The 26723-nt window shown below is 36.6% G+C and overlaps 1 protein-coding gene across 2 annotated transcripts in view; it reads right to left on the bottom strand.

Moving 5' to 3' along the window:
- The window catches only part of KLHL1 (kelch like family member 1), a gene marked incomplete at both ends in the record, with an annotated part of 209563 nt that overhangs the window by 35691 nt on the left and 147149 nt on the right, over positions 1-26723 (bottom strand). For both annotated transcript variants that reach the window (XM_082060226.1, XM_082060227.1), the window contains one exon: positions 20590-20776. In XM_082060226.1, coding sequence (XP_081916352.1) covers positions 20590-20776 — 187 coding nt within the window. The remainder of the gene's footprint in view (positions 1-20589; positions 20777-26723) is intronic.

Here is a 26723-nt window from a genome sequence, read left to right as displayed (position 1 = left end):
TATATATATATATATATATATTTTTTTTTTTTTTTCCTCCCCAAGAAAAGTGAAAAAAAAAGGTCAAGGTCAAGGTCAATGCACCACACAGAATGATAAAGGAAGCATAACTGACTTAACAAGATTCCAGAAAGTGAAAGAATAATGCACCCCGTTAATTGTAATATGAGTGTGGGAAAGGTTAATTTAAAGCAAAAGCACAAATATTTATTATGAGTTTAAACTAATCCTTAAGAGAGATACTTGACAATTAATCTGAAATGTAACTCCTAGTTTTACATACATATAACAGTGCATCATTTCTAACGTTTAAATATCCCTACAGAAAGAATCAATACAATTGTTAAGCTTTTCCAACTAATAATTTGGATTGTAATAAAAGGTTAGAATTCCATGGGAAACAATTCTTTTAGGGTTCATTCATTCTTTGGAACAGAAGAGCAGTGAACCAACAAACCAACAAACATCTTGAAAGCAATACTTTTGTTAATTGAACTAAAACAAATATTATTTAAATTCAATTTGTATCTAAGTGGAGCAGAGCGGCAATAATGTACAATTCAACTGTATGTATTAAATCCCTTGCTAGTTTTATGAAGCTATAAGATATATGAAGCAATTTTTTGCATTCGTTTGAGAGACATATTTATTTATCTTTCTGCCTATAATTTAAAATTGAGAACTGTGTAAAAGCATTAATCTTTAGGTTAGAAAGAACAAAAATACAGATTATTTGATACAGTTGTCTGGTGGTGCTGCAGGGCATATTATAATGATGCATATTAATAAAGTTATGATATAATGCTTGAAAAAATTTATATGTGGAATGTATTACTCTTGAAAGCTAGAACTGTAGCGTAAGAGTTCTATATCACTGTCTACTTCCATGGTAAAGAGTACAGTTTAAAAGCTTTGTCATTCCAATTTCAGAAAATCTTAATAACACAACAAATATAGTCTTCGTATTATGCTCAACTATCTATTTTCTAATATTGGTTAAGTCTGAATTTTCCACAATTTTTTATTAAATTACATACTGAGCATCTAATCCAACAGTTCCTGTAGTTCCAGAATTCTACTTATTCAGCAAGGTGCCTTGCTAATTTATAACAATAAAGAATAAGAATAATACAAAGTGAAATAGGTACTGGTCATATAAAATTGTCTTAGTATCCGGAACGTGAATATAATACATTCCAGACTGAAATGTGGACAAGAACAGAAGACATCTCAAGTTACCATAGTCCCTGGATGAAATCAGCTCATGGATGAAGAAGAGGTAATTGAATCAGCTAAAACATTGTAGAAATTTTGTCAGTGGGGCAAAAAGCACACTTTTAATCTTTTTTTGGCTGAATTCTTCTTCATGCACTTCACACAGTTCAGTTCCCATCACTGGAATGCCCATAGATTCTTCATGGATGCTAAGATCACATGAAGAAGAATTTGGAAGTGACGTCTTTTAAAGTATTTGATGACAGTCTTCCTACAGGAAGAGCTCTAAGACTAGAATTTCTTATCAGAAATCATTAATCAGTACAGGTGTACATACCACTCTGTATTCAGGCCAGCTGCATCACTTCATACCAGTATTGCATTCTCATGACATTTTTTCCAAAAATATTGACCCAAGTGAAAAATCTCATTCTTTGACTTCAGTGACCCTCAGCATGGCTGATCAGCTTGCAAGTTTTAAAGTGAGTAAACCTTGCAGAACAATCCACAAGCTGCAGCTGTACACAACAAAGTCTAAACAGAAAATAACCATGTAGAAAACATCTACAGTGCCTCCCTTGTTCCTGCAGCAAATAATGAGGCAACTGTGACTTCTGCTTATAGCCCCAACCACAAACTGCAGTAACATCTATTCTCTAAACACATCAGTCCTGTCATAAAAAAGTCTTAGTACACAGCTGGATATGGGCTTGTCTCAACAAACAAACTAATGAAGATGGTCAAGAAAATTGAACAGTTCTTCCATTGAGACTGGGCAGTCTTCATCCTTGAAGGCTTTCAAGACCCAAATGGAAATGGTGGAAATGGTCTGCTCTCATAGCTGACCTTGCTTTGAGAAAAAGGTTGGACCTAGAGAATTCCTGAGATCCCTTACAACCTGAATCATCCTGCGACTTTCTGATTGCACAATATGGAATGGAGTCTGTGGCCATGAGTTTCTTTCCCTAGGCATGATTAACTATCAGTAAGAGAAAACCTCATCTATGATACAGTTTTATTTAACATTGTGAAATGGAATATTAAATAAACACCATTGAAATCCCCTTCATCTTCCACTATTTTCTTTGAATTTCTTGTTATTTATTTATTTACACAAACAACTAAACTTGAAAAATATACATAGTCATGAACTAAAACCTTAACAATCCTTTTCAAGCTTTCATTCTCAACAGAACTACATTAAGTCCTTTGCTTAACTTGAAGAGCCCTATGTAGCCATTGCTACATTTTCTTATCAAGTGTAGACATGCAGGTAGGTGAGAATTTGAACTTGAATGCAAACATGAGTTCAGATTAATATTCTATAGATATACATATGTTTATATATAAAGCACACATTTTATATAGAGATATATGAATATATATTTTAAACACACATGCAAATTTTTCATCTGTAAATAAAACAGGGAAAGTAGAATAGAGTATTTGTCTACCTTTAAGTCTCTATTTTAGAGATAAATATATTAAGTAATATAACAACAGGGAGTATAAGAGTTCCTAAAAGAGAATGTCATAAGAGAAATTCCTGATTGTGATTTTTTTCTTCCAAAATTGATAGTGGGTGTTGATGTCTAGTCCCTGAGATACTAAAGTGACTAGAGCTATCAAAAAAAAAATGATGAAACAGAAAAGGAGTCACTCATCAGTCCAATTGATGGTCAACTTGCAGAATAACACTGAAACAAAAACTCATTGCACAAAGCTTTAGGAAAGTGTACCAGTCATAAATACATCCTTAAAGATACAATAAAATTCCAGGTCATAGTCTTTGTCATCATGGATTAAAGTGTAACTTGTTTTCCTAAAAAACTTTAGATAATAATAAACTAAAAAATATTTACAAAAGACTAGTTTTTTCACTTAAAAGTGTAGTGGGACAGTAACCACAGAGTGCAAGTGTACTTATACAAGTAAAAATAATGTAAGAATTTCAGATAAATATGAAATATGGCAGGTCTTACATCATTTTACTGTGAGGGACATTATTCCATATATATTCTCAATAAGGGACACCCAGTGACTTTAGGCAGTCAGTGGTATTATAAGTATTACAGGATTATGCAGGTCAAAATGATTATGATGAACATCTATCTTTACAGAAAGCAATCAGTAAGTAATTAAGAGTAAATTATGAGTCACATTAAACTTAACCTTTGTATGTGCTTCATTTTTTTATTGATTTTTCATCTCCCTACTTGTCAGTAGAAAGTTGATATCATTTTAGTCCCTTGTTCATCTTTAAATATGTTCCTTTTTGTTTTTAGCAGAAAGCATGTCCTTTGCTTAGTTGTCATGTCAACTACCAAATTTGTTCTCTAGAAACTGATAAAATATTTACATAACTGGAAAAAAATAAGAAATAAGCAAGTCCCTTACTAAACCAGTAAGATATCAGAAAGTAAGCAGGAAACTGGAAACATTACTGAAACAGAGAGATCATAAATGGTCTAACGTGTTTACAAATCATAAAGGGTCTATAATTGTCTAACCAACTTTATAACTTTTTTTCTCTGTAGGCTTTTCTCTGTAGGCTTTTCACAGTAATATATACACACATATATGATCTCATAGGAGTCTTTTCATAGTATAGTTAAAAAACTTAGGCACAAATCACAGTGATAGTTCTGTTGGAGGCCTCATGATGTTAGATTAAGCCACAGGTTCAAGAAATTATGATTTTCTAAGATGTCAGAAATCTGTCAGAAGTATATGGAAAAAAAAAGAGCAGAAAGAAGAAACAAAAATAAATAAATTCAACACTAATTGTAAGAGAAAAGAGAGATTCTTAACTGTGTTGAAGCTGCAGAAAACCAAAATGATCAATGAAGAGCGTATTGTTGAATTTACTGTAATGCTGATGTGATTTTCTTGTCTTAATAACAATATGGTGTTGCATTTAGAACTGTCAATAGTTGTAAATTCATTATTTTTGATTTAAGTAAACAAAACTAAATACATGCAGGATTTAAACAGGCTGTGGATTTCAGGGCTAGAATAATCTACATTAATAATCTTTACTGTGGTAATATGTAAAGAACTACTCACAAATACATCACATTGTGCTGCAACAATTAATGTAAAATTCAACTCTATATATTACAGACTGAAAATCAGACACAGGCAGAAGAAGAAGTAAGGCATACAAAAGAAATAATGTGATAGCAGAAAATATTGGTTTATTCTATGGTCATATGTTTATTCACAAGATTTAACTAGGCAGAGGTAAATTAATTGGGAAAAAATGAAAAGGATAAAAGCAGATAGATGAAAGCAAGATTGTGCAAAGAAGATGATGGTGGAAACAGACATATTTTTGCAGAGCAGGAATGGTGACACACAGAGATAGTTAGAAGATGAATTTAAAGAATAATAATAGAGCGCTGATATTCCACTACAGCCAGAGTGCTATAATATTTTCTAAACAGACACGGTTTCTTCCTTTGTTCAATTTCCTGGCTGTGTTTGGTAACTAGAATGGATTTTGTTCATCCTGTTAGGAGTGGGAAAGGATACAGATTCAAACGTGAAACGAAGGTATCTGCAGTTTCAGGTATTTGTAAATGCTCACAAAGTACAAATTGTTAGATAACATTTTTATGCAGTATCACTGCTGTATGTTCCCTAAAGCAACTAACTTAACATTTTCTTTCAGTATTCATAACCCATGATAATTCCAACATTAGCACTTCCTGCAGATTTTTATTTTCTTGTTTGAAACAGGTACAACGTGTGAAAATAAAAAGTTTCTTTGTCAAGCTCCTTAATGGTCTGCTATTGTAGTATGTTCCCTCTTCCTGTGCTGCTATAGTTGAACGCTGCCTTTGAAAAATTAATAAGATACAAAGATGCATCTTTAAAATACCTAATTTTAAAGGAGGGTTAGTTATTTGATTTAGAGAACCGAAATGTTCCAGACTATATTTTGTATATATGGGTTGTAGTATCCTCTCCAGTTTAATTCCCCAAGGTACCCAGGGGCCAATGGACTGCTCATTCCCAGTACCTCACAGAGCATTTGGAAGGTGCTTTATAAAGAACTTGAAGATAAACTTTCTGTCCTGAAAAGCTCTTATTCTGGAAAGTTTAATCCTGCCTTCGGAGTGGTGACTATAATAATTCCTAGATTTTAAAGCAAGTATGCAATTTGCAAAGTGTAATTCATAGCAATTTTTAAGACATGTTTGTGAATATTTCACAATTCTTCTACTTTCAAATTAATACCACCCTTCATAGTGATGGTCCTACTTATGCTATAAAGTGAATATGGCTTTGAATTTAATATTGTTTTAAACATTACTTAGAATTATCCCCAAATAAAATTATCATTGTCTGTACATAGATATTTTTCATAAATTACTGACCCACAGTTGTATAATTTTTTAAATTAAGCAAATCTATGTGGTTTGATTAATTACTGGCCCCAAAACTATATAGCTGTAAGTTGCATATGGCTGTCTAACCTCTCTCCCCATCTGTTTGTTTACATGCCCTGTCCGTATTTTCCCTCTTACAGCAGCCTTTGCAGTTGCCCCAGAAACTTAGTGGATTTTAGTTGTCTTTCCAAGTTCAAGTACCTCTACGCAAATTTAAACATCCAAAACCTGATTGAAAAACCCCACCATTCCAGTTGTCTATGGTGGAGGCTTCACTTTATTTCACTAACTCTGAACAAGTGTATACATAACCAACAATTATATTGTAGGGCCACAAGGCTAGTTTTGTGGTGGGGTATGCACCTTTGAGCTGTGAGACACTTTTTGCCTGAAGGTACTACGCAGCATCACTTGGACAGACAGCAGATAGAGAGAAGGAATCCTCTCTCCATTCACATTCACCCCTTCTAAGGTAAGATCAGTACCTAGAGTCAAACAACTTTGTTTTGTTTTTTTTTTTTTAAACCACCGTGGCATTGCACAGCAGAGAAACAGTCACTCAGGGAGATGCTGGTTCCAGTGACAAGCAAAAGTTAACAGCATCACATCCCACTTAAGATCAGAAAGTCATCTTCTCTCTGCCATTACTAGTAGATGGCAGTCAGCAGAGCCTACTCCTAAGTGAAGGGCCTTCCAAGCTGTGCAAACTCAAAGAAATGAGCAATGTTCCTTAATATTGCTGACCCCAGTCTATACAGACTGTGATAGGATGTCTTACCCATGTTAGAAATCTATAGAAAACTACTCTTTTTTTTTTTTTTTTTTTTTCTGATCCCCATGGACAAACCAAAATAATCATGATTATATGTTTCAGAAAACCAGAAGATCCAATTTCCTAATAATAGGAGGATGGAAAGAGTCAGCTGGGAAGACACTACGATATATTTTCTTAGGGAAGTGGAAGATACAGGTTTAATGTGGAGATATAGGTTTAATGTGGAGATATGAATAAACTAAATACAGCAAAAAATCATTATTCATTTTTGGCTGCAATGTATGTGCTGATTATGCAGAGCTAGACATATTTTCCTATAAAACAAACCAGATGGAATACCACAGTATAACGCACAGAATCACAGAATCACAGAATGTTAGGGATTGGAACGGAACTTGAAAGATCATCTAGTTCAATCCCCCTGCCAGAGCAGGAACACCTAGAAGAGGTGACACAGGACAGAGGCCCAAATTAAAATAATGCTAACTATATAAAGAATTAGGTGAAATTACATTAAAAAACTATTCTAGTATAGTTTATTTCACTCATGTATCACTCCAGTGGTTTTTAGTCATCTAAAGATAAAAGGAAAAACATGACTTATTCAACTGCCTTTAAGCTATTGGATATGAAAATGCAACAATAAATGGAATGCAAATACATAGAATATTGAGGTTCTTATTATAAATATACTATGCATTCAGACAATTCCTCTATACACATACATGTACAAACCCCTAGTTTTCAGATGAACAGATCTCTAAAAAAGCCTGAGTTATTTTAGTTAGCAGTACTGAAGACAGAGTATATGAAAAAGACACAGACACATGAAACAGAATTCATTTAATAGATATTAGCATGATAAACAGTGATGTGCAGTAAATTTAAAAGCTATACCATGACTGTGGCAGCACAAATTATTTCAGATAAAAAGTTAAGTATTTTTCTTGATGTTCTGGATACATTTCAACTTTTTTTTTTTAAACTTAAATTCTACTTAGGATTCTGCTGGGTATTGGGTGAGATTAGTTCTGTGTATTGTGCACACTTTCATGGGCATTATAAACTCTGATTAATCAAGGTTTATGTAGTAATGAGAGATTTACAAAGAAAAACTTTAGAAATGAAAGTACTGTAGATGATCAGTGTAGTTTTGCGTGAAGGTCCAACTGCTGCTGACAACTCCCGTGTGTGTGCAGCAGGGGTGTATGTGGTTCTCCCATTCAGTGTTTATGATGAAACAATAAAGTACCAGATTTCACAGTTCTACCTTCATTTACAAATCAGTACACCATTGCAAAATACAAATTTATATTCTTTGTTTTAGTTATCATTTGTAAAGTTACAAATTGTGAAATTGTTTTGGTGGAACCTTTTCAAGTGATCTTTTAGTTATCTTTCTATAACACTCTTTTTATGAAGCTAAGCATATTACATTTCCTTGTTAATGATTTGTAAATAAAGAATTTTGTATAAATCTCTTTGTTATTCTTATATTTTTGCATAGTTGATTATTGAAGAGTAAACACATAGCAAAGTCATTGCATGAAAAATAATAAATGCATTCCAATATTGTTTGTAATTCAGTGTTTTAAATCAAATGCAGAAATATCTAGAGCCTGTGTTCTGATTATGTTATTGAGTATTTTTGAACAACCTGTTGTAGGCTGCATGAAGTCAGACAAACCCCATGAAGGATGTCTGCAACTACAAGAGCAATGCATTCACTTCAGTTAAGTAAAAATGCAGGAATTTTTGTATTAAAAAAAAGTGATTTTTTTTTCAGAAGCATATCCAAATGCTTAAACATTTCCCCCTTGCCCCAGACCCCACCTTTGTATTCAATGTAGACATTTCCACTGTAAAGGTATTATCTTTTTTTTCTCATAGCTAGAATGATTCAGTATTTAAGCCCAGGAAGAAGGGTGGGAGTTCTATATTTATCATCACAAAATTTCTACTTGTTTTTTTCCTGTAAGACTTTCTGCTGATTTTGCTATTACTAAAGCTGTTGCTGACATGTACTTTGACCATTTTGTTCAAGATTTAGAGCTGCTGCTATGAGTAGGTGTGAAACAATGACCTTGATCTAGTGATCTGCAACATTACATTTTGAACTGAAAAAATAGTTACTCAAGAGGAATGAATGTGACCTAAATAGGTTACTGACACAGATATCAAGAAGAATTTCTTGGTAAAAAAAGAGTTATACAGAAAAGAGGGTAGCAGCTAACTATTCTTCTCTTTAGTTAAGCTGTAAGAAATTCCTGTAAGCACTTCAAAAATTATAATTTCTACACAAGAATTTTTACATTTTTTGACTAAAAAAAAAAATTAAATAACACAGGGATTTGCCAAAAGTGACATGAACAAATATCAGAAAGCCTTTGGGAATATTCAATTATTCAATATTACCAGAACTCTCTAAAATTAATACAAGCGTTTTCCACTAATGTTTATGCATTAAAGACTACTGGAAATGACAGCTTTTTGACAATGATTTTAGGTAATGCCTTCAGTGTTCAGTGTTTTGTTTTATAATATAGTGTTATGTTTAATAACATAAACATTCATGTTTTATTTTCTGTTTTTATCTAGTCTAAAACTTACAAAAGTCCCTTTTATTAGTGATTTATATAATCCAAAATGCTAGTTTACCTTTGCTTATCAACATAACACACGCCTCTTCTTTAAAAGCAGTTCTGTTCCCATTGGAACTTGTCAAAATAAGTTGGTCTGCACAATAAAAAGGAAAGTTCTACATGTGGACAGCAGCAAATGCTGGGACAACTGCATCTCCTACAGGAGGGGTGTGCACCCTGTGGAGCTCCCACTGCTGGGGTGCGGGTGATGGTAACCTGCACAAACTGTGAGAGACGGGGTGCATATATCTGTGTTTGTGTATGTGTGTATGTGCACGTGTGCGTGTCTGTGACTAGAACTTTCGGAGATTTGCTCAAGAAGGGTGTTCAGAAATTTGAAGAAGTTAATTCATATTTCGTAAGTGTTTAGGACTGCAGTTTTTCTACTGCATGACTGTTTTCGATCCTAAGCACATAGTTCATCTGATTGTCTGTTAAGTATGTATCATAAATAAATCAATAAGCTGTTTTGACCATGATTTGGTTTAAACGATGTCAACTGAGCAGTCTGGCACTGCAACAGCATCAATTTCCCATCTCTCCTAGCCTTCTTTGATCATTTATCATTATAGCTGTACAGAAGCTCATGCACACTGCTTAGCTCTTGGCTCATTCCTGGGAGATTCTGTTTTGTTGCAACTACTTCCACCTAAGGTAAACATGTTGCAAAGGGTGTCTCCCTAACTTGCGTAAGAGCATAAGAGCCAGGCAATGCCCAGTATCCATTTGGCTCTAAATGGTACCTTCTGTAGTCCAAAAAGATGTGATTGTTTATTTCATTTTCCATTTCAGAGTGTTAAAAACAAAGTGAAAGGTGTACTGAAGCTTACTTGGACATTCTTATGCCTGAAACTACAGCCTTTTGGAGCATTTTCTAGAATTTAGCATGAAAATTCATGAGGTGGTGGAAGGTGGAAGACAGAGCTGGAGGACTTCACAGGGCAGGAGGTGCCAACATTTTTGAAGTCTTACCCATGCTGGCTGTTAGGGGTGGTTACAGCAGTGAACTGCCTCCAGAACAAAATCCAGGATTTGTGCTGAAAGAAATGATTTGGTTTACTGCAAAGCCAACCCCAGTAGTAACAGTGATTAAAGAAACTTGAGTGATCAGGGAACATAAATTCTTAGGTGTATGGAAAAAGCTAAGGTTTCTGTCATTGCAGAGGTTCTCTAAATCACCTAGCTGCCAGGCATGTGTCTTCTCTAGATCATATAAAATGTTGGTTTTGTGTTTTTTGTTGGGTTTGTTTGTTTTTCTGTATACTTTACTCAGTGATAAAATCTCTGTACTGGAAATGTCAGAAAATAGAGTTAGTGGGGAAGTAATGAGGAGGGACACAGGGGTGTTCTTGGGAGAATAATCCCCCAAATATTCTCATGAGGGCAACAGCCTTTTGTGCTGTCTCATTGACTCCACAGGTTTTATCAACTAGTGCGAATACCAAGACTGACAAGGCAGGGAGTTTGTGGAATGGTGAAATTTATCTTCTGTGTGGTAACTTTGGCTCTTCCCTTATATTTGAAGCTGTGGAGGCTTCAGTATAGATCACTTCAGGTTCTTCTCTTTATTTCTAACTGTAACTGAATCAGCAATTTCAGAAGTCAACTGCATCGAAAAAAATGACAGAAATGAAGGGATGTAAAATAAGTACTGAAAAACTACCAGATGGTGTTACAATCTGGACTTTTTTCTATACAGAAATGCATGGGTAAATCAAAGTACTGTAACTGCAAATTGCCCTATGAGGCTGAATGTTCTGGAACATATTGAAATTCACAGGAGTGAAAAGAAGCAAACAATAATGCTAATACTTACAAGAACTGGAAGAGAATTTTAGTGTGATGTATACATTTAAGTATCTCATTAGTCATTAGCCAGTGTATTTCATATTCCTCTGGTGAAGTAATTACCCAAGCTCCACCTTTACTCTAGAATTACACAATCAAGTTATCATGTTACAGAATCACAAAACAGTTGAGGTTAGAAAAGACCTCTGGAGGTCATGTGGTTCAACTCCCTTGCTCAAACAGGGACACCTACAGCCAGTTATCCAGGATTTTGTCTAGACAGTTTTTTAATATCTCAAGGACAGTGACTCCACCAAATCTTTGGGCAGGGTCATAGGTTCAGTCACCCTTCCAGTACAAAAGTGTTTCCTGATGTTCAGAAGGAAACCCTTGTCTTTCAGTTTTTGCCTGTTGCCTCTGGTCCTGTCACTGGGCACAACTGAGAAGAACCTGTTTCTGTCCTCTATCCACTCTCCCTTCAGCTATTTATATACGTTGATGAGATCCCCGCCTTGAGCCTTCTATGGGTCAAACAGTCCCAGCTCTCTCAGTCTTTTCCTCATAATGGAGATGCTCCAGTCCCTTCACCACCTTTGCAGCCCTTCATTGGACTCTCTAGCAGCTCCTTATGCCTCTTATACTGGAAAGCCCAGAACTGCACACAGTACTTCAGGTGTGGCCTTGCCTGTGCTGAGGAGAAGGGAAGGATCACCTCCCTGAACCTGCTGGCAATACTTTGCCTAAGGCAGCCCAGGTTATAATTTGCCTTTTTGTGGCAACGTAACACTGCTGAGTCCTGTTCAACTTGGTGTCTTCCAGGACCCACAGAAATCACAGAATGGTTGAGGTTGAAAGGGACTCCTGGAGGTCATCTTGTCCAACTTCCCTGCTCAAGCACAGTCACCTACTTATCAGTGCTTAAGCCCATGCCCTGAATTTACCTGTGTGCAGGGATCCTTGGTAAGGTCCTGATCTTTCCATCTCCAGAGGCTGAATCACCCATGTAGTTTCCATTCACTTGGACTATCTGATATGTTGGATGGCTTGTGGTTCTTGGCACATGAACACAATTTAGAGGGGCAAGAAAGTTGGCTGACCTTGGTGAATCCTGTTTAGGCTGGGAGTATATGGGATACATGTAAATAGTTCTCCAAAGATGCAGCTAAATACCTCTAAATATCCCATGAGAATTGCATGCCTGAATCAGCACTGATGCCCATCTTAAAGGTATCCAAAGACCCTCTCAAATCTCTCTGTAACAGAAGCTGTAATGAAATGCATGCAAGATAGTTTAAGGCCAACCTTGGGGAGTTTCTTAAAGATTTGAAATTAGGTCAGATCTGTTAAAGGAATGACAAGTATTTCCAGTGAGATCTGACCACACTGGGAAAAAAAATAAGTTTTTTTTGTGGCTGAAGAGAGAAGGGATAGAGGGATAATCTCAAGCTCAGTTGGAATAAAGGTGTCAAACTGCACAACGAAAGGCTGATAAAGAATGATTTTAGGAACCTTACACAAAGAATATGCTGTGATCTTATCTCTAATGTCCACAAGCTATGGGTCCTGGGTGTTGTGCTTCAAGCTAGAATGGACAATTTTGATTACTACTTTGACCCTCTCACAGCAGAATTTAAGTCAGTAATTCCCAGAATATGTGAATACATGTCCTCTATACCCCTCACTCAGCAGAACAGGCCAAGCATCACCCAATGCCTCTGAAAACAGAGGTATTTTGCCCAACATTTTTTCTGATAACTACATAGGAAAAGACTGATTCCTTATTCTTCATTTAGTCTCAGCCACCAAAAAGATGAACTGCATTGTGTAAATAGGGAGGTATGTAAAGTCACCTCATATGCTGCCACATACCGTTGGGGAAATTGCTGGGAACACCTCTACAGTGAGTATCAGGGCAAATCTTTGTCAGTGCCTTCAAGAGAAAACCATCTCCCCATGTCTCCCTCTCTGAAGGCAGCAGATGCTTTAAAATTCACCGGGCAAGTTCTTCCATGTCTCAAACAGTGGGTCGGAGAGGGCGGCTGCTCTGTATGGCTTGCTCTGCTCCCTAGGCCTGCTACCAGGGATCACACCTGAATGTGCAATTTTTGGCATTTCCATTTATCTGAACAACCGCTATGCAGGTCTTTGCCACAGGGGGCAAGAGGACCTCAGGTCCTTTTCTGTCAAACTGCATTTCAGCTGGGTGGCCCTCAGCATATACTGGTGCCTGAGGTTGATCTTCTCCAGGTACAGGACTTGCACGTCCCCATGTTGAACTTTATGAGGTTACTGAATATTATTTATTTAATTAATCATGATTTCTCTCTCCAGAATGTTGTGTTGCCAGCTAAAAATAACATATATATAGTTCTTAGGAATTGAAACAATTAATTTCAGTTTCAATTTATTATTGTGTGAATTGAACTAAAAATCATACTCTCTTTGTAGTTTATCAAACATATATCCAGTGATGAACTCTTGGAATATATTATCTGAAATGACTGAAAATATCTGCAATAGATAAACTAAAGCTTCTAAATTCAGTTGTCTTCTGTTTTCAAAAGTAGTAGATTTTTTTTACAAACAGCTAATTTTTGTCTGTTCCACTTAAGCAATCTAAAATGAAAAGTAAGTTTTAATGCACAGTTGCAACATAGACAGTGAAAAAATCAGTGATTCATACTGATAGCCTGCTTTCCTCTTAACTTGGTGTTCTAATTTTCTCAACAAAATCCACCATGATGACAATCTCATTACTGTTAGGTTGATGACTCTGATGCAAGACATTTTTTGTTGCTGTTTATATATTCCATTATTCTTTTCCAGAGATGGTCATTGTTACACCGTCTTGACCTAAAACTAATGGAATATTATTTGTTTATTAGTGCATTTTACAATTGAGGTAAATTATGCTATAACTATTTCCCACTGCTAGTTAGAGAATGGCTAAGAAAACACTGGATTATACCAACAATTATTTCTATTTAAAAATAACAACAAAAAATCCCCTCAAAAACCTAAATGTGTTCATTTTTTAGAAAAAAAATGGACTCTATAAAGTGTAAGAAAGAATACTAAAATATATTACATGCAACTGAGTAAATGTCACATTGCAATCATCTATCTCAGTAAAATCACTCATTTATGATATTTGAAAACACTGGAATTGTGTGGCTGAGACAGAACTGTTACTTAAATAGAGCAGGCAAGATTTCAGAAGACAGCTGTAGATACCCAAATAAAAGTGTTAGGCAGACAGCTCCTTGGACTGTCAGAGATAAAATTTATTTTGGCTTATCATCCTCCTGAGGTATTTTAAGGCTACGACTACATGATTCTTTAATTTGACATAACAAATGTCCTCATGGAAAACACACAGGTGAAAAACAACTAGCACTAAAGGCAGAAGAGCCTCATACAGCGGACAGATATATGATGTTATCAATAAAAAGAGTGAGATTGCAAAAGGGACAGTTCGTTTCTCACTTGTCAGCTCATCTTCTGTGAACATCTACTTATCTCATGAGTAATAACAGCATGTTTATGCTCCTGCTTCATAGGAGCTGCTCCTAGAGCCAGACAGGGACTGTGGACATTCCTGGTCTGTGGTGTCAGCTACTGGAACCAGTGGGGTCTTTAACCTCCAGCCACTGGGGCTGTATCCCAAAAACCAGATGCGGTGGGGACCAGTGTGAGGAGGGCAGAGGCACTGTGCTGGTGCTCTGGGGATCTGCAAATGTGCGTGTGCTTGTGAACCTGGAGAGTGTGGTGTGTGTGCTGCACTAGTGAACTTCTGCCTCTGTCAGCCCAAGAGGAGGAGGGGATGCGGCTGCCTGTGCCTGTGTCTGGTGCGAGTCCTGAATGTGGGGGCAGCTGGAGGCTGTGCCTTTTCTGTGGCCACCTGTGTAACTGGCCATATCCATGTGTGTGTCTGTGCCTGTCTCTGGAATACACACTTCACTTCTGGTTGAACCCACTAATTGGAAAATAGCAGATGGATGCACTCCTCAGCCCAAGCAGAGACCCCGGGTACCAAGAGGCACCAGGCTGGGCTCCAGCAACTGGGCAGGAGGGTCCTGGGCTGGGGTGGCTGGAGCCAGTGGCTGCTCTAATCTTCCTTAGCAGTTTGTAAGAATGAAACTATTTACTTGCATTCTAGTATCTGAATAGGAATAAGAAAATGTACTGTTTTCTTGCTAAAAAAAAAAAAAAGAAATCTTTACAAAAATATACTATGATGTATCTTTAAATGCAGGAAGCCTAAGCCATTTATTCATTTGCATGATGTATTAACTACAGTACAATGCTTAAGTACACCACATAAGGTGGTGTGTTTTACTATGATACAGCCTCAAACTTTTAAGACAACACCTCAATAATCCATATTACTTATATATATGAATATATATACACATACATCTCTGTATGCTTACAATAATTCATACTTCTATAAAACTTTTTGAAAAGCACACTGGGAAGAAATGTTCTGTAATAAACACATTGGACATTTTTTACCTTTATTTGCTTTAAAAATAAAATACTATACTTTCTTAAGTAGGTTTTGTTGTTTGTACACTATCCAAATACAAGGATTATAAGCACTTACATTCTGAAAATTAAACTCAGTTACTGTACATTGCATATTGTGAATGAAAATGCAAGTAAGGTGTGGATAATATGTCTTCTCAAGATAAATAGTTATGTGCATCAAATTAATAGATAATGAATGCTCTCAAGTGTTTTATGTATGTGAAGACAAAGTGGTTTGTAGTAATTTCCACAACTTGCAAAATGCTACAAAAAATCTTGATCAATTTTACTTTTTTTCTAAATTCACACTAAACTGAAGATGAAGGAGGTAGATATATTTTCAAGTTATGGACATTTCAGACACATATTTTAAACAGCAAGAAGAATTATCTAAGAGGAAAAACATGACCTTTCCCTATTTCTTGCCTTTTTTACGATATTTACAAAAGGCTGTACAATATTTCTTTCAGTATATAAAAAGTATGTCTATATGGGAATGAAAAATATAAAATTAAAATAAGTTTAGGTGAAGTGTACTCTGACAAAATAAAAAAGCCCAGTAAAATAAGGACATCTTTGAATCACCAGAGCAAAAGAGTAGCTCCATGTAGCTATGTTAGATGATATTCCTGTGAAACAATGATATATAAGTAATAAACCACATTTGCAAAGAGAGTAGATTTAGATTAGATATAGGGAAGAAATTCTTCACCATGGGGGTGGTGAGGTACTAGAACAGGTTGCCCAGAGAAGTTGCCCCGTCCCTGGAGGTGTTCAAGGCCAGGTTGGATGGGGCTTTGAGCAACCTGGTCTAGTGGAATGTGTCCCTGCCTATGGCAGGGGTGGCAGAACTAGGTGATCTTTAAGGTCCCTTCCAACCCAAACATTTATATGATTCTATGATCCTCCTAAAATGCATCTAAATAATAACGAAAGGACTTTTAATACTGCTTGATAAAGACTAATGATGCACCTCACCTATTCAGCAACAGAGCAATTTTTGTGATAGGTTTTATATCTAGACACAAGTTTAATGAAAAATACACATTTAATATCAATCTTTCAGTAAATCAACTGTTCCTTCTCTTTGTTAATGACCTGTAACTTTTTTACAGAAGAGTTTCTTGCTCACATAATTTTTCATTTCTTTTTCCCTTGTATTTATGTAAGACTGTAAATAATGAACTATTCTAAGACTTTGATGAACTAATCTAGGACTATTCCAAAAGTAAGATATACCATTGCTTTTGAATCATGGTTAGCCTGACACTTTTCTTTTCTTTTCTTTTCTTTTCTTTTCTTTTCTTTTCTTTTCTTTTCTTTTCTTTTCTTTTCTTTTCTTTTCTTTTCTTTTCTTTTCTTTTCTTTTCTTTTCTTTTCTTTTCTTTTCTTTTCTTTTCTTTTCTTTTCTTTTCTTTTCTTTCTTTTCTTTTCTTTTCTTTTTTTCTTCCTTTTCTTTTCTTTTCTTTTCTTTTCTTTTCTTTTCTTTTCTTTTCTTTTCTTTTCTTTTCTTTTCTTTTCTTTTCTTTTCTTTTCTTTTCTTTTCTTTTCTTTTCTTTTCTTTTCTTTTCTTTTCTTTTCTTTTCTTTTCTTTTCTTTTCTTTCCTTTTTTCTTTTCTTTTCTTTTCTTTTCTTTTATTTCTTTTCTTTCTTTTTTTTTCTGCAGATCTCCTTGTCCCTTATTGTTCTACCTGCTAGCTAGTTGTGCCAGTTTGAATGAAAATGGGTTAATTTTCTTCATGCAGTTAGAAACCTTTCTTTTTCATAGCTAGCACAGTCATCATTTGGACTTAGTTTGAGAACAAGAGATAACACCCTGGGACAGAGTTAATATTTTTAATTGTTCTGGTCTGAAAGCCAAGGACATTCTGAGTGCTCTGCCCACAGGCATAAGGCATGGAGGAATGGGGGGCATGGATGGGGCAAAGCTTGACTGACATCCAGGCTGATCAATAAGAGTATTCCATCCCATTAGCATCATGCTTCATATTTAAGAAGAGTCGGGATCTTCCGGTCTCTCTCTCACGTTCTCTTAGCTTTCTTCACTCTTTTTGTCGGAGCCCGGGGAGTTCTGTTTGGGACATTTAGATTGGCCTTTGTCATCCTGCCATTTTGCAGAGGCCTCTAGGCCTTTCTGCTTTTTTTTTCCTTTTTATCTCTTTGGGATCAGCCGTTTGGGACCAGGTGCTGCTTCCTGAGATTGGCTGCTTGGTGTGGGCGGAGTTTGTGAGGAATTGCATTGAGTATCTTTAATATTCTGTTATATATAGATATACTAGTAGTGTATCAGTATTTTGTTATTTTATTAAACTGTGTTTATCTCAATCCAAGTTTTTCCCTTCCCTTTTGATTCTCTCCCCTGTATTGTGGATGAGGAGGGGGATAAGTGAGTGGCTATCATTGTTATATTACTAGCTCGGGTTAAACCACACCACTAGTGAGACAGGCTAGAAAAGCTCATGAGAGATCAATCAGTACCCTGCCATCAGTATAACACTTCTCAATTATTTATACCAATCTCCTCTTGCTTTGCAAGTATATTTTCCTCATGTTAATTTTCCAAAGCACTGTCTAACATATAGACCATATATATCATGTTCTGTCACATGGCTTTTGTTCTGCATTTGGGATTCCAAGATGGCTGCAATAAGTCAGTGTTTTACCATTCTTACAAGTTGGTGCATGTGCAGTTCTTGCATTCGCTCATTTATTTCAGTCTAGCATGCTCCTTTATATGTAGACTTAGATTTTGTATACTACTAGATGATTAAATCCTACTAATTGGAATTACAGAAGTCAGTGTAATGATATGAATGGGTAACATGAATGGAACTTTGTCAGATGCATATACCTCTAATCTACTAACACATCTCATTTTATGAATGTAAAAATATAGAGAAAATCTGTTTCTTATTTATGCCTTTCAAAATAAATAAATAACAAAGGTGTGTGGAAACAGATATTTAAATGAGGTTTTGTACATTTAGAAAATTTTTTAAAATTACTTAACTTTCTTCCTTTGAATTCTATCCAGTTAGTACTATGCTGCATTAGGTTTTCAAGTCAGGCATGATCACTGACTGCTGGAGTTTAATTGTCACCTCTTTTTTTATGAAAAAGAAAATAACTACAAAACAGATTACAAAACAAACTTGATTTAGCATGCTAGGCTACATTTTATGTGATGGCGCACATAACCTTCAAATAATTTCATAATACTAGCACTTAGCCACTGTTTTATATGCTAGCTAATAAATTGCTAATTTCCTCAGCTCATCTAGTTCTTATATGTAACTGTTTCGTATTTGGTAGCAAGCACCAGGAGGCATTAAAAATACATCATTGTGTAACTCAGTCAACCATGTCAGCATTTCAGTGGAGAAAGTTGTGGGAAAAAAAAAATGAGGAGAGATAGTACAGTATCAGCATCATCTCACAGCCCAAATATTGAATTGTGCTTTACGGACTCAGTGACTTTTAAAACGGTGCAACCAGCACTCAGGTCTCCTGAACTGGCATGTGGAAGCAGGACTCACTGGGCATAAAAGCTAGTCAAGGACACAGCAGCATCACAAGACGGATGAGCTCAGCAGATGCAAGTCGAGGCCACACAACTGCAGATCCAGAATTATGCAGAACGTCACACTGGCTGTAAAAGAGGCTCCTACTATGCACATGCTGTTATGCCATACCAGGCCCCCTCACAAAGCAGGGGTTTTTTTTGTGCTGTAAATGCATATAAGCCCTGTTACTTTTATTTTCAGTCAGTTTGCATTGACAGAGGGCTGAACCTCTGTCACGCTGCATTCCCTCCTGCTGCTATAGAAATGAACTGGTTCTGCCTGACCTGAATGTGTAAAACGGGCTGTGTGTTGAAGTGCAATGGTGCTGAACTCTGTGCTGTCTCCCTAAATAATTCTATATTTTGATTTGCTATATGAACAAGGAACAGATCTGTATAGAAAGCTAGAAGAAATAAAGCTGCACCTAGATTAGGTTTATGGTCATTTCTACTACCTGAATACTTAAAATGTTTATCATAAATTGTCCTAAGTAAGAGAAAATTTGTATTTGAGGTATTTTATGGTCCAAAGGGAATTTTCTGTACAAATCCATGTCTAACATTTAGCTACAGAAACATTTATAAATGTTAAAAGAACAAAAATAATCCGCAGCTGTAATAAGAAAATATACAAACTGGTTCTTTCCTCAACATTTTCCTATTCTCTCAACATTTCTTTTTCACACAAGCACAGATGTCATACATCTTTCTCATCAGTGTAACTTTATGGGAAAAAAACTTGCAATGTCCTTTTGCAGATGATATTGCCACAGATATTTAGTGAAAAAACCCTGCAATAACTATATCTAGAAACAGAGTTGTGAAATGCTGAAGATCTAATTTTATATTATACTTTTTTTTTTAGAGTGTAATCTATTTTATATTAGAACTAATTTTTCCGAAGGCATATTCTTCAGTCTAAATATGGACATGAAAATGCAAGATACTGTAGAACTATTAGTGAATTTCAAGAAAAAAACAGTCTTTCTGAGTATGTAGGCTTATAACACAGCTAGCTTTTAGTTCAAATGTTTTATTTCATTCCATTAAAGAAATCAGTGGGTTAGATTTCTTACCAGAGGTTAAAGCACATTATCATAATTCTTATCTCCAAGAAATAACAACAAAATAATAACATTTCCACTGTTCCCTACTTTTCTTCACAGTAAAATGGTGATAACTTTACCTTCCTTTTGCTGTTGACAAAATAGTAAACTAGTTTAAGATAGTTGTCTAGGTTTTTTTTCTACAATATTGATAAATTTCTGCATTGGAAGACCATGAATATTGCATAATATTTCAGATGGAATGCACTGCATAACAAACTGCCTTTTTTCATTGATTATAAAAGGTTTATATATATTTGACTTACTTATAAATGAAACAGAATTTCTAGAAAGCTAAAACTAAGGTAAATGAATGTCACTGTCTGTATAAATTCTTTCTGGAAATTATAATCATTTTGAACAAAGAATTAACACAAAACTCAGTTTATTTTCTCTAACAGTATAATACTTTTCCTTAAATATCAGTAGATTTTAATCGGACTAAAGGTCTTGGCAGCATTTCTTGACTGATTTAGACACTCCCCGACAATTATTGGAATAGAAAGTTACTGCAGTATTTTCTAATAAAGAAAATGCAAAATATAACTATTATAAAGTAAGTAATATCCTCTAATACCTTTGTTGTTATCCATTCCTCCAACAGCATAAAGTGTCCCAACTGTAGATTTTCTAGGTTTAGTTCTTGGACTTTGCATCAGAGTTCTTCTCTCTGGTAAAAGATGGTATTTCATGGCTTCCAGAATAAGCTTTTGGCATTCTAGGTCATCCTTAAAAAGCACATGGTTTTCTAGGTCAGCCAATATCTGTGAATGACACGATCATGAATCAAAAATGTTAGGAATTTGTAGAAAAGCAATATCATGCAATGAGAGGTCACAAAATTGGTATCATAAGTATATCACCTCATTGTAGAATACAGATGTTTGCAGGGCTATTTTTCTTAGAAAAGGGACAGGAAGTAAATATTTAGTTGATTTTTAAAAGAAAACTTTTAGATCACTGTTTCACCATCCCCTAAGACTACAATCTGACTACTGTCTTACTGAACACATTGAAGAATATTAGGTATTGACCTGTAGGCTACAGACTGACTTATTTTTAATGGTTTCCAGCATAACGCTGAAAGGATCCAAAGGCATCTCTTTGCAAGCATCTTGAAAGCAAAGTCATATAACATAGTGTTCTACAGTACTTTACGTAACAGTTTCCAGAAACACTCCTTTTTTCTAAAACCAAACCAAACAAAAAAAAAAACCCCTACAAGAACTACAAAGATGAAAACAAAGGAACCTGCTTGTACAAAATTCGAATCTACTGTTCTGCTGTATTATTGGGAAAAATTCAGGATTAATAATCCAGATAATATAACTATCTTCACAATTGACATTAAAAAAATCTCCCTATAATCATTAGTGACCAAATGAGATGTTCAGTGCACACAGCTGAAAGAATATTCTGTTACATTTCCAAGGAAGAAGGCAGCAAGTTGTAAGTGTTTGATTCACTTTTCTGTATGTACCTGTCTACTAGCTTTTCACGGTATCACGGTATGTTTGGGATTGGAAGGGACCTCAAAAGATCATCTAGTCCAATCCCCCTGCTGGAGCAGGAACACCTAGGTGAGGTCGCACAGGAACATGTCCAGGCGGGTTTTGAATGTCTCCAGAGAAGGAGACTCCACAACTTCCCTGGGCAGCCTGTTCCAGTGCTCTGTCACCCTCACTGAGAAGAAGTTTCTTCTCAAATTTAAGTGGAACCTCTTGTGTTCCAGCTTGATCCCATTACCCCTTGTCCTATCATTGTTTGCCACCGAGAAGAGCCTGGCTCCATCCTCATGGCACTCACCCTTTATATATTTATAAACATTAATAAGGTCCCCCCTTAGTCTCCTCTTCTCCAAACTAAAGAGACCCAGCTCCCTCAGCCTTTCTTCATAAGGGAGGTGCTCCACTCCCTTAATCATCTTCGTTGCCCTACGCTGGACCCTCTCCAGCAGTTCCCTGTCCTTCTTGAACTGAGGGGCCCAGAACTGGACACAATATTCCAGATGTGGTCTCACCAGGGTGGAGTAGAGGGGAAGGAGGACCTCTCTTGATCTACTAACCACCCCCCTTCTAATACACCCCAGGATGCCATTGACCTTCCTGGCCACAAGGGCACAGTGCTGGCTCATGGTCATCCTGTTGTCCACCAGGACCCCCAGGTCCCTTTCCCCTACACTGCTCTCTAATATGTAATCTCCCAACCTATACTGGAACCTGGGGTTGTTCCTGCCCAGATGCAGGACTCTACACTTGCCCTTGTTAAATTTCATTAGGTTATTCCCCACCCAACTCTCCAGCTTGTCCAGGTCCCGCTGGATGGCAGCACAGCCCTCCGGCGTGTCAGCCACTCCTCCCAGCTTAGTGTCATCAGCAAACTTGCTGATAGTACACTCAATTCCCTCGTCCAAGTCGTTAATGAATATATTGAATAATATTGGCCCCAGCACTGACCCCTGGGGCACTCCACTAGATACTGGCCTCCAACTAGACTCCGCACCATTGACTACCACTCTCTGGCTTCTCTCCCTAAGCCAGTTTGCAACCCACCTCACTACTCTATTGTCTAGACCACACCTCCTCAACTTAGCTGTGAGGATGCTGTGGGAGACTGTGTCAAAGGCTTTACTGAAGTCAAGGTAGACCACATCCACCGCTCTGCCATCATCCATCCACCTTGTTACATTCTCATAAAAGGCTATGAGGTTGGTCAAGCATGACTTACCCTTGGTAAAGCCATGCTGACTGCCCCTAATAACCCTCTTATCCTTGATATGCCTTGAGATGGCACCAAGGACAAGCTGTTCCATTACTTTCCCAGGGACAGAGGTGAGGTTGACCGGTCTATAATTACCCGGGTCCTCCTTCTTGCCCTTTTTGAAGACTGGAGTGACATTTGCTTTCCTCCAATCCTCGGGCACCTCTCCTGTTTCCCAAGACTTGGCAAAGATGATGGAGAGCGGTCCAGCAATGACCTTAGCCAGCTGCCTCAGCACCCGTGGATGCATCCCATCTGGACCCATGGATTTATGAATGTCCAGACTATTTAATTGCTCCCTAACCCAGTCCTCATCGACTAAAGCAAACTCGTCCATTGACCTGGCTTCATCCAGGGTCTCAGGGGTACAGGGGTACAGGGCTCCCCAGGACAGCCTCCGGCAGAGTAGACAGAGACAAAGAAGGCATTCAGTAATTCTGCCTTCTCTGTATCTTCTGCCACCAGGGCACCCACCCCATTCATCAGTGGGCCTATATTGCCTCTGGTATTAGTTTTATCTGCTATGTATTTGAAAAAGTTCTTTTTGCTGTCCTTGACCCCTCTCGCCAGCTGTAATTCTAAGGAGGCCTTGGCTATCCTAGCTGCCTTCCTACATCCTCTAACAGCAGCCTTATATTCCTCCCAAGTGGCCAGCCCCTGCTTTTGAGATGCTGTAAATCACCCTGTAAGTTTTCAAGATCCCATTGGACTAAGAAACCTGGTTTAACCTCTCAGCTGACACAGCTTTGAGCGAGAGGTTGGACTAGAGACCTCCTGAGGTCTTCTCCCACTGGAAAGATTCTGTGATGCTCTGATCCTACTGATGTCAGGCCGGAAGAGTGCAATGCTTATGCAGATTTTGTGCCATACCTGCCAGACCCATGTAGATATTTCAGATATCGTAAGGCATCAGAATTCAAGCTCTCAATGTTTATGCTTAGGCAGCAGAGTATTACCTCTAGATGCTGATCTTTATAGTCTGCCAACTATCAAATTAGAGCAGTTTTTAACTGCATATGGTAGCATATCTGCACAATCTGGTAGATTTCTAGATCTTACAGAACATCTGTTTGGGAGACCAAATCATTTTCAGCTAAGTGGCTGAAGGTCAGGAAGCAGGATAATTTTAATTTCCAGAGTCTGTAAGGAAGTATCTCCCTCATGGACACATATATGCAAACCTATTGCAGTTGCCTAAACACAGGCATCTAGATTCCTTTTAAGGACTCTCAGCTACTTCATCTGGACTTCAACAGCTGCTGAAGAATGCATGAATGTCCCTAGCTAGGGTCAGTAGAAGAATAGTAGAACAAACACTTGATTTGTTATTATATTTCTTAATCTAAGTTCTGGACCAGGAAAACTGAGCCTATGATTAAAGTCCAATTTATTTTCAATTTTATTTACTTTCCCTAGTGTGTAGAGGAAAATACAATTATCAGGAAAGTATTAAAGCTATTATTTTTAATAACTTCCAAAGAGTGTATGCTTATAATGGTATCACCCATTACATCAATGGAAGGGCTCAGAAATTTCAGATTATCAAGAAATAAAAACCAAGCATTTTTGTATGCTAGATATAATAAGGATTTGTGTGCATGTGTGCCTGTGTTCTGGTGTTGGTTATTATACAACTAATGTTACTAAATAAGAATATTAAAGTATCCTAATAAGAAACAGCATTAAGTATATTTCATAATACTAGGTTAATTTCTATTCTATAATATGATTTTTAATATAACTTTTTTGTGGTTTTTTTGTGAGCATGTTCAGGGTTTAGGCAGGATGATTTCTTCTCTTGCAAAACAATTTAATGTACATTTAGGACTACTGAACCAATTAGCATATTCTGACAACAATTAATTTAATCTAATACAGGCACAAGAAAGCTGAGAAATAAAATTATCAGTTTCTCCTGCACAACTTTGAGGTAATATAATAATTTATCTATACTTTCTAATGCTTAATGGAATTGATGACAAGGTTTTTTATGGTAATCTTATTACATTAGTGAGGATCAAAGTCCAACAGGCATATTTGGCAACTTCCTATCAGACAGCTACTTCCTTATTCCGATGTTCCAAACTGTGCCTAGGCTCTTAAAGCAAACATTTATCTCTATGAGATCTTCTAACTGAGTTTTCACGTGCTTCAAATAAAGATGTATTGATCAGTGAACACTGTCTGTTCCAAAATTCTGAGATTTCATGTACCAACCACAAATAAAGGCAGAATCTCATTTTTTCCTCTTAGAAATTAATTCTAGAGTTAAAAATAAATAAAGAAACAAAACTTTAAAAACATACAGAAACCTGTTTTCATTTCTCTCAAAAAAGAAAAAAAATTCTCAATGGCCAAATCTGTTTTTTTTTTTTTTTTAAAAAACCCTAAACCAACTAACTAACCAAAGAAATAACAGCAAAAATAAAAATAAAATGAAATGAAAGAAAATTTTATGGATTATTCCAAAGCCTTTTCCCAACTGTGAAGACATGGGAAAAATAATTTTGGGAAAATTATTCATTATTCATCCCTCCCTCCTGCCTACTTAACACGTGAGCTCACTTGTGATAAGTACTCTATTTCTAAATGTCCTAATGGCTACACTCTGTGAGGGAAAAAAAAAAAAAAAGAAAAAGAAAAAAAAGTTGAAATTAAAGCTGCAGCTTAGAAACAAAGTCATATAGAGCTAACAGTTTCATGTTGTATAAATGTTTTTTCTACTCCATAGTTATCTTTTCTTATTACATAAAAATAATCAATATATTTTTATTAAATCAGGATGGACTTGATCAGGAAATTCAGTTAATAAGGATGTTTCCTTGGAAACCACATTAAGTTTAGCTTGCTCTTCCATGGCTATGACATACGTCATTAAGAGTGAATTGTATCTAACACTAAATGAAGATTTCTGGGTTTTGTAACCCACAGAAACTCACAGAGATGTCCCTTCTCAGAAGATGCATGCCATTGCTACTTTAGCACAGTTACTTCTAGTACTGCTAAAACTTCTCAGACTAGCAGTATCCTGAGAATTTTTCACAACTTTGTGTCATCATGCTTTCCATTTTCCCCAGTTAAAACCCCCACCAAGGCCTTTCTGAGCTGTATTTCTAAATTACTTTCAACGCCATCCTGCAGAGAGCAAGCATGCTTCAACTCTAGGTGAACCTGCTTTAGCAGGTGGGTTGGACTAGAGGATCTCCAGAGGTCCCTTCCAACCCCAACCATTCTGTGACTCTGTGATTCTGTAACTCAGTGAAGCACATCCAATTTGAGATCTGGAGTGAAAAGAACTCAAGTACTGCCAAAGAGGAAAGTCAACTCCAATGACCACAAGAGGAGTTTGGTACTAGTGCAGTGACTGATGGTGGATGCACCATGGGACTGCACCCTTATTGCTGCCTTGCTGTGACCTTCAGCTCCAATCTTCCTTCCTTGGGGAGCATCTCTACTTCTGCTACTTCCTGACAGATGTTCTGCAGTCCCTCTTTTATCCTGTAGATTTGCAGCTACAATGCTGGTTACAGTATTAGTGATTTGATTACTTGATTTGAATGATATTAAGTTAAATCTCAGATATTCTATATAAATTATCAACTGACGGATGTGGTAGGTCTCATTTTCCCCTGTTGAAAGTGTGGTATCTAGGATGAAATTCAGCCACTACGGGAGAAAAAGAGGATACCTCCTGCTCAAAAAGGAAATAATCACTCTCCTCTTTCCTGCACCCCACTCTTAGAAGAGCCTATTATACAATGGCAGAGCCAGAGAACTGCCTCACCAAAACATTCATAGTATCTCCATCCTTCTGAAGAGGCACAGAACACATCCAGGTCACTTAGGCAGAGCTTTCTACCTTGTGAAAAGTGTGAGATGTGACAAAATTTGCTCAGTCAGGGTGAACTAAACCTCAAATTCCACCACCTTGGTATGTGCCTCAGACACAGT

This window comes from Streptopelia decaocto (genome assembly GCF_964273445.1).
Source record: "Streptopelia decaocto genome assembly, chromosome: 1".
NCBI classification, from domain to species: Eukaryota; Metazoa; Chordata; class Aves; order Columbiformes; family Columbidae; genus Streptopelia; species Streptopelia decaocto.
Note: the sequence above shows the minus strand (reverse complement) of the source record. Positions and strands in the feature narration are given on the sequence as shown.